We start from the raw sequence: 9,729 nt of genomic DNA on the forward strand, positions 1-9,729 counted from the left end.
TGCCATTAATATGAGATTAATTCTGCTTTAGCAGATGTGCAGCATACAAATCAGATGTAACGTACAATTCACGTAAATACGATAACATGATCATATTTAGCTACATAGTGTCTGCTAAGATGCATGGTTACAAAGGAAAAAATATGTACACAAAATGAGCAAACTATAATTTATAAATATATTTTGCATTGTAGAATCTGACGGTTGGAAACATTTTAGTTTCAGCGCAAACAATTCAGAATCATAAACCCGATCACGAGCTGTACTAACTACATCTGAGTTTCCTAATACTACTGTAGTTTAAAACAAAAACAATTATACGGTGATTGCCACCCTGCACTCTAATAGAAAGCTTCAAACTTGACAAGCTGAAGATAACGAGCCTGTCCCCATATTTACGATTCTAGAATTGTAGGCTAGCTTTAACTCTGGTCATGCCGTCCGGCGCGTAGTTCGACAAAACTTAACAATACTTTGACGTTGTTCATGCTTAATGGAAATAATAGATAATAACCAATGTAAGAAAAATTGCTTGAGTTTTCTGTGTCAAAAACACTGAAGCCTTCAGAACAGCATTCATGACGTCTACTGGTGACCAGACCATCGAAGAGGACTATCAAACCCTCAGTAATCAGCAGGTTAGTAAAGAAAGAAATCAAAATAAATAAAATAGGAAGAAAAAGTCTCATGATACTTGAGTGCGTGCTATCACACTGTATTTTATGAAAAACTACGCTAAAGATCAAGAGACGTCATTCTTTGCTTAATTTTATATATCATAACTCGGAAACAGGTGCGATTTGTGAAATTTACTTGAGTGTTACTTTAAACAAAGAAATGAAAAAAAAAAAAAGAAAAGAAAAGCAAACGATAGGAAAAAGTAACTCAGATCGAAATGTGCCATAATTTTTGTTGTTTTTCAATGATACATACATGCAGATCTTGTTTTGTGGACAGAGACTAAAAGCAGCTATGCATTATACAACATTGAAGATATGCCAGGCAACTGAAAAAAAGTATGATCTTCACGTAACTCCACAGGCTGTTGCGGCAATAGCAGAGACTTTGTGGAGGCAAGCAGAATCGTTTGCAGTTGATCTGGAGTCGTTTGCAAGGTAGGTAAAGTTTACTAGATGTTTATGCTGCTGATCAAGTGAAGTCTGGCAGCATTTTCATTCACAGCCGTGAATTTGAATTACTTTTATGTCATTGTACTTGAAAAAAAAATTCTAGATATGATACTTTTTTTATAACTTACAGATAAGATTAACGGCTTAATACAAATCTTTACTATGTTGCATAGTATGTGTTAACTATTATTGAAAAAATTCAAGTCCATCAAGTCTTATGAGATACACAAAGTTTCAATTTCAAGATTTTATTTTAGGAATTACACCATATGTTTCCAGAATCTAGTGAAGACTTTTACCAAATTTTTGACAAGTAAGCTTTGTGGTTTTCCTTGATAGTTTGCTGACACACACATACATAAATATGAATTTTACCCTTAACTTCATAAAACAGTGTGTGCTGCCTAGCTGCAGTCAGGTGCAGACTTTAGAAGTTACTATACATCATATAGGTCTACATCTTGGGCTTGGTTCCATAGCTACTGGCATGATATTCTTGGAGCTGTAGCTATAGATCAGAGTTCAAGCAATCTTGAGCTCTGGCAGACATCTACAGTCTATAGCTGTTGCAGCTAAACATTCCTTTTGTCTGCCTCAAAGTAAAAGCTAGGCTGCTTACCTTGAAAAAAATAGAATTCAGAATGCTTTATGCAAATAAATCAGTGGACTCAGACTAATAATCAGATCAAGCACACAGGAGCCTAGAATCAGTTAATAAGTAGTGCACCTTTAAAAATAGCACATTGATATTTCAACCCTAAACTGATGTCTTGCTAGAGCTGAAGATGTCTAACCATTTGAAAAAGAAATGGTATGAGTCATAAGACTAGGATATATATAATATTTTATTCTATATCTTTTGCTTAAAGTTTTGAACATTAAAAAAACTTGTTTGTTTCAATATGACAATAACTTTGAGATTTTTCTGGTAAGACCATCATTTATTTTAGTGTATATACACCTCAAAATGGAATAATTACATTAAATATGATTATTTGTTGAGCAGTAACAGGAAGGTCATTTTCTTACAATTTACAGACATGCACGGCGATCAGTAATATCTCCAGATGACATTAAGCTGTTGCTTCGCAGAAATCCACAATTGGTGGGTATAAATATTACAATATATTCGTGGTTCTGAGCACTAGACATCTTCATCATCATTATCATCATTTAGTCAAGCAACTGGCAGGCCAGCTATCTTGTGATCTGCTAGTGTCAGTCAAACAGGCAACTCTTATTTTTTAGCTTTATCACACTCATTGAACCCTGTTACCTTTTGTCAGTTCAATGAGGAATGCTCTCTTTTATTATTATCTCAGCAGTATTCAATTTGGGGCATAAAGTTCTTCTCTAAAGAAACTATTCTTCCCCATCTTTCCTCCTTCAAAAACAAAAAAACTCTTGTTCTTTTAGGTTACATAATTCGAAACCATTGTTAATATGTTATTTGTTGTGCAATTCAGCTATTATTACATTTATAGTTAAAGTAATTATATATTACGTTGCCTAATTTCAGCTGAAGCATATTCAAGATGTTCATGCAGAACAGACTAGTGGACGAGAAGAGACTAAAAGGGGAAGAAAACCCAAAAAGGCCACTACAGATAAAAGTGAAGTGAAAACCAGTGATGGAGATTGATCTGTAATGTTTCACATGTATATCATATGTAGGTGTAAAATTCATATGGTTCTAAGGTATTTCTTTTCTGTCAGTTCACAAACAAGTGCACACACAAACGCTTTCGTGAGGGAATGTATACAGTTGTATAAAACAGCTCAGTGAAGCTAGGAAGACAGGTGGGAGGAAGTGTATATAGATTTGTTCCCCCGTTATGAAGGAAATGTACCATACTGAACAGCTTGTAAAAGTTATGGAAAGTCCACAATAAATGCTTTGAAGTATTTTGTGAGTTGTTCTTTTGTTCAAATACCCTTGTCAACAAATGCAGACAAACGATTTTACTTAGGGGCGTCCAGTAAGGAAAACCAGTAAGCAAATCCTAAAACAGACCACATTCTTCTCAACATTTGTAAACATCACATCGTTACACCCTTAAGCAGTATACCATCTACAAACTGACACACAGTCCTGAATTCTACTCCAATTCCACTAAATTCTTGTTAACAGTGTCATTAAAGTCTTATGAATAATTAGTGTAGCAAAGTGTCATTGAAAGAGACATATTTCCTTTGAAATAAATTCAGTATTTGAAAGTGTGATGTGCTTATAGTAAAACTTGCTGTGGCACTTAAACCTGATGGCATATAACATATTTGTGGTGGGTTATTGTAAAAATGTTAGAAATGAAATTAGAATAAATCTCGTGAGCTTTAAGTACTTGAAACTGCTTCGTCGTCACACTTATCACACTCCTACTGCTGTTCTCCTTCCCCTTCTCGCCCCGCCACCTTAAAACTAAAACAACAAATAACCCAGGTCACACTGGGTTGGGTGGCCGTAGTCATGTGCGACGTTGAGACTTCCACGTCGTCAGCAAATACGAATCAACACTGGTGAGCGGGAAATTCCGAAGAGTAAAAATAGCAGCATTCTTGGGCTTGCTGAGTATAAGAACACATACCTGTCGGATGTACCGTGACAACGCCGAATTCGGAGAAATTCTGTCACAGAGACCACGCAAACCATCTCTCACCACCGGCTGAAGAGGTAAGGCGAAGCTTCATTTTGTTATTTTGTGTCTTGGGTGTCATTAAGTTATTTGAGTGCAGGGCTGACCCAGTTATAGTGACCACCTATATAGTACGTATAAACTTGAAAAGATAAAGAAGAGACACATCATAAAGGATCAAACACCGGACCACCATTTCCATGAGAAGAAAATCCTTCGGGGCGTCATTCATTTAATCATACATTCATCTCTTAAACTGGTACGAACGGCTATACTGGTCCGCTGGTACCACGAACTTGTTCTATCAGTGCGTTCTCTTTGTATCCGAGTATTCTCATCTCAGAACTATTGAAGGACTCGTACGGTCTGTATATTTGATAGCAAAATCTGATGCTACGCCAGATCATGTTCAGCCTGGTGTACATTTAAATAAACTTAAGATAAAATCTGCTCTTTTTTTTTTCTTTAGTAACTGATTTGATTTCATGTTAAATCGCAAGCTGCTTTCACATTTTATTTATTTGGATTGGTCATTAAGTTTCTCAAGTGGTTCTTTCTAAGGTGTATATTTTCACATCGACACAAATGCATTTATGTACTGGGTTATTATGAGATTTGTTTGGTTCATATTACACGCACAGTGCGAAGCATGCGTAACCCGTTCTCTTGAAAGGGGGAAAAAAAGGAAATGGACTGAATTTATACAAGGGAAGTAATTTACACGCAGTTCATTAGAGCAATTTATCCTACTTGCGTCCCTTGCCTTAGCCCTGTGGCCAACGGGAAGGATTGAAGCGCTGATGTCAGTCAAAATAAAACGTGAGATGATAAAATGTTACGAGATACTGTATTTTTTGATGCTATTTTTAGCTAACAAAATACTACTCAGTTAATTACATCCCTGGCAATATAATAACTAATTTGTCAGGGGTAGAAAGGTAAGGGATGGCTCAGGGCGATAACATTAAATAAGTCATTTCGCCTGCTCAAAACCCTCACAAGGGAGTTAGCTGTAAAACTCAGCTGTCATCGAAGACAGTGCTGGCAATCTCCTTACGGAAGAGAAGGCTGTACTACACCGATGGAAAAAATACTGCTCGGAAGAAGTCTTAAATGCTAAGTCAGGTGCAACGCTTGTTTTTTTAAAAAAAAGAGTATAATGAATATTTGTACGCATTTACCTTCCATTGATGAGAAACTCTTGTTTACAATTAAAAAAATCATTACACACATCTCTTTCTCGATAAAAACAGATACCCTTAATAATTATGTGTACAACAAATGACAAACGGCTGTTCAGATTCAAACATGCAAACACACACGCACACACAAACACTTCTGTCCATCCAATCAGTCGCCGATACATTGACTGGGTTTGGGCTAATATATATATATATTTTAAATATAGAGGCATTTTTAAAAAAACAAAACAAAATACAAAGATTGCTAATTAATTACTGTCAAGTTTCTCATACGTTGAATGCAGGTCATCACAGATTGCTGACATCACTGCACTTCATGACAATAATGTCGTTCACTGAGGAAAACCGCAAGGACTTGGAGGAAGAAGGGTTACACGGTCGTGAAGAACGTGCTCACTGAGGAAGAATGTCAGACCTACATCAACCAGTACAAGGAGTGGCTTGCGGACAACTTTCCATCTTCTACTTTTCCTCATGTAGCCCACTCTCTAGTACAACGGTATCAGGTTGGTCACCTGGAACCTTCCTGGCGAGTTCGTCTACGAGCACGTGACATCTTTGCGCAGATTTGGGAGACCAAGCGCCTGTTGTCCAGTGTGGATGCCGTGGCTATAGGTAACGGGGTATTTTTTTTTTCCATACATGTACTAAGTTTGAGAAAACTGTCAGCCCTTGTGCTCAACACTAATCTGTTTGAATAAAGAAAATATCCGCTTCAGAAAAAAAAAATTGGTAAAGTTAAGTATGACTGGCACCTTTTTTGGGGCATGAAAGCTATTCTGTCTGCCATCGCTAAGAGTTTCACCCCATCATATTACTGCCTGCAATGACAAAAAAGGCAGCTTAAATGGACTCAAATAAAATTACCTCAAGATTTTTTGTTATGTTCAAAAGAACACCCACAAAGAAAATATGCAGGATGAAATAACTGAGCTTCATTAGAAATTCTTTTACGATTCACTGCCCCTTCTTTGTCGGACTAAATATTAAAAAAAAAACTTGTCCGCTAAAGAAGGACCTTGCTGGGAAAAGGTATGTATGTTTTAAATTGTGTCTGCTCATGGAACTCTTACGAACCTAAGTGGCTTTCTCCCAGGCAGGCCACCTGAGGACGGCGAAGAGGACTTTCACAGCGAGAACAGAGGATGGCTGCACGTCGATCAATCACCCAACAGAAGCGGGCTGCATGCGTTTCAAGGAGCCGTGTACCTGGAACACGCAGATGAAGATGACTGGACTTTCGAGGTGAGGCAGCTCGCTACTTTTGTAACCATGACATTAGTGAAAGCATATGACACGCATTCAGTACTTTTGAACAAATCAGGGTCTGTCGAACTTTCTGAATTAAAAATCACAAGATAAACCATATCTATAAAACAATGCCTAACGGTTAACCACTTAACTAATTTATGGTTATTATTCCTCATTACGAGAAATATATCTTTTGATGAAGATGTAAAACACAGCTAGGCATATTGCTAGCTCCATGTTTCAAAGTGGACCCTACGGTTAGTCATAAGGCTACAATGCAAAGGTATACAGTTTTTAAGACATCACGAATGCTTGTCAGGCTATGGTCTTCATCAATTACCAAAGGTTATGTAACTAAATGAGATCGTTTCAGCACATAAAGCAGCTGTTTAAAAAATATATATATTTTTTGTCAAGGTTATCGAAGGTTCCCACCGTTATTTCGATGAATACTATGAGAAGACGAATGACCCCAGACGCGTTGGTGCAAGGGGTCACAGGACATTGAGAGACGAATATTTTGATTGGCTGACGGAGAATAAGTGCTGTCGCAAGAGAGTTCCGGTTCCAAGAGGAGGCATGGTTCTCTGGGATTCGCGCCTGGTGCATGCTAATGCTCGTCCTGTCAAAGGAAGGAAAAATCCTGGAAGGTAAAAATGGAAAGAAAGAGAGAGAGAGAGCGAACGAACGAACGAACGAACAAACGAACAAACTAACAACCTAACCAACCAATGAACCAGCCAACAAATCAAGTCAATCGAGTCAGCTTCTCTGATTGGCTGGTTTGTCTGCACAATAAATTCCATGCAGTCAGTAAGACCAGTAAAATCTCGAGTCTTCTGAGTTAAATAATAATGATCTTTCCCATTTATATTTCTTCAAGAGTTATTGCCAACTATACAATATAATATCCTTTGGAAAATCTTGAGCTCAAAAATAGTTTCTCAGCTAATGTCCTGGCCTTCGCTCTTTGATGTCTGAACGGTGCTATCGCGATCAGGTTTACAATAACATCTTAACGGATGAGATACTGTTTTTATAAAATGGACGAGGAACTAAAGCTATTAGCTTTCCCAAATCAGAACAAGTCGTTATTTTAATTAACTATATGTGTGCTTCCAACCGTCCTTCGTGGCCAGTGTAAGGGGAGAAGGCCAGTGGTAATCAGAGTGAATCATCCTGAGTAGTGTTTGATCTTTAGTTTCGTCAGAGATATTGACTTCTAGATGTGCGGTACAGACAAGGCGGAATGGCCGATGTGTTCGGCTTTTTTTGTGTTAAATTTTACAAAGTTCTGTCATACAGAGACATGGAATTACTTTCAGTGTTTTAAGTTCTTTGAGTGATACTTTGTTTTTGAGTTCCGCTGTGAAGGGAAAGCGGGAATGGAGAGAGAGAGAGAGAAAGAGAGAGTTTGAAAGACGATATTTAAACAATGTTTGTATTTACAGCGGTATGCTTTTAAGCTGGAAGTGAATGATATAGGTGTGTGTGTGTGTGAGTGCATGTGGGGACTTATGTGGAATAAGCGAGTTCTTGTGTCCACAAATCGCTGCTCATTTTGTTTTCTCCTGAACAGTACTCACCACTTTCCGGTACAACATATCAGACTATTTTTTGTACACGTATGTCTTCCCACTCAGCTTCGATTTCTGATGAATGCTTGTCAATTTTTGTGTTGCAAAATCATTTTCCTTGACTTCTGGCATAAGCAGTGGTTGAGCTTTGACGGAAATATTTTACATAAAGCACCGTTGCGCCTGGAGAGAAAGAAACCTAAAGTTATAAGGCACCAGACTTGTTTTTTCCCAAAAAAATGAAAGCTATACAAACCGATTTCAAAACAACTGCAAACTGAAATCACAATGAAAGAAAAGATGAGTAAAAAGAGAAATGACACACAAAACACAAAGTTTATATCAGAGTTGGCCTAGATACGGCACAACCAATAAAAACCATTATTTATGATCTTCTCGACCTTTCTGTTTCCTTTATCAGGAAGGACTGCAGTCAGCCAAGTGTTTCCCTCTTTCCTGGATGATTTGAGAAAATGTCCAGCTACTCTTTAGATTGTTTTGTCAATAGTTCCCTAAGTTCGCTTCTGTTAGAAGTCGTTAAATCTGTTCTAAAAGAAAAACCACTAAGTGAGGTGAGGAAATGATCTAATGGTGGGTTTTTCCCCCACTTGAAAACTCTACAGTGCGTGACCGTGAACGAGAGAGCAGGGCTTATGAACGGAAATGCCAAACTCTGTCTGTCTGCCTCTCTCTCTCTCCCCCTCTCTGTCTCTCACACACACACACACACAGATTTTCTTTGCTTAAAAGCATCAGCCAATGAATGGCACTCCAAGAACATTCGTTTAAACGCGGCTAGCCCTTTGATCAAGAATTCGTCAGCCGTGAGAGAATACTTGAAGGTTCCAGTGCTGCACTGGATAACATTTCCAAATCAATCTCATTACCAACAGCAAAATATCATAATAAACACACAGCAATACGATAACAAACAGAGAAGATGATGATAACGATGATTATGATGATAATGATGATGATGAAGAGAAGGAGAGCATTATTTTTCCATTAGAAACCATGTTTCTATGAGAACATGTATTGTTTTCTTAGCTCCTCAGTCTATGTTCTGCTATTATTGTGCTGTTTCTTTAATCATACTGAATGATTCACGGTATTTGTACATATATTGATATAAATATTTGCAAAACACATCAACTCTGTCAATTGTAAAGCCAGTTACAATATGCAAAGAGTGGCTGAATGTTTTTCAATTCAAACTGTCTTATTTGTCGCTAGATGGCGCTGGGTGGTGATAGTCTGCATGGCACCAGCGTCGTGGGCCACAAAAGAATCCCTGAAGATCAAGCGAGATGCATACAACAAGCTGCTGATGACCACACACTGGCCCTGTGACGATGTGGGTGTCTTCCCGGTCACCCTCCCGTCCTATGCCGTGAAGGAGTTGCACCCCATGACAGAATTACCGGAAGTTGCGCGAGGTGACGACGCCAAGCGCTTGATGGGCATCTGCCTTATCCTCCTCCTGAGCAGGTGGAAGACATTGAAAACGAAAAGCGGATCCTGGCCCAGCGGCCGAAGTGGAATTCTCGCTGCATACCTTCCGAAATTGAGAAACCAGTGAAACTCCACAGGGTTTTGAACCTCTGTGGCTTGGCTGTGGTTTTTGTCGGCATTGCTGTCGCTTCTTGGGTGTTGAAGTTTTGACAATTTGAACACTCATTCACACGGACCCATAGGCACGTAAGTACACACGCATCAGGTGACCAAGGGTAGTAACGATCATGTGTCAGAATACTGACCATTAATATAAAAAATAAACTACATTATTCTTTAATTTTAATCATGTACTCACACATTTATTCTATTTCATTTTTTTGTAATCTTGGACAGAGGGAGGTTATTTTAAATTATTTTTTTGGTTTACCGCGGATGAGTCGTGGATCATTCTATTTCATTTGGAAGGAGTGATTGAGCCACA

General features: G+C 38.2%; 2 protein-coding genes across 2 annotated transcripts; both read left to right on the top strand.

Moving 5' to 3' along the window:
* Positions 1 to 414: 414 nt before the first annotated feature.
* Positions 415 to 2,972, top strand: LOC112557749 (centromere protein S-like). Its single transcript, XM_025227764.1, has 4 exons — positions 415 to 638; positions 958 to 1,115; positions 2,169 to 2,235; positions 2,650 to 2,972. The coding sequence occupies exons 1-4, from the start codon at positions 579 to 581 to the stop codon at positions 2,770 to 2,772; spliced, it is 408 nt and encodes a 135-aa protein (XP_025083549.1). The 5' UTR covers positions 415 to 578; the 3' UTR covers positions 2,773 to 2,972.
* Positions 2,973 to 5,290: 2,318 nt separating this feature from the next.
* Positions 5,291 to 9,471, top strand: LOC112555880. Its single transcript, XM_025224449.1, is given in 5 exon segments — positions 5,291 to 5,329; positions 5,331 to 5,580; positions 6,062 to 6,210; positions 6,634 to 6,866; positions 9,027 to 9,471. Coding segments are annotated over 5 exon segments (1,017 nt in total). The 3' UTR covers positions 9,373 to 9,471.
* Positions 9,472 to 9,729: the final 258 nt, after the last annotated feature.

This window comes from Pomacea canaliculata, linkage group LG2 (assembly GCF_003073045.1).
Source record: "Pomacea canaliculata isolate SZHN2017 linkage group LG2, ASM307304v1, whole genome shotgun sequence".
Lineage (NCBI taxonomy): Eukaryota > Metazoa > Mollusca > Gastropoda > Architaenioglossa > Ampullariidae > Pomacea > Pomacea canaliculata.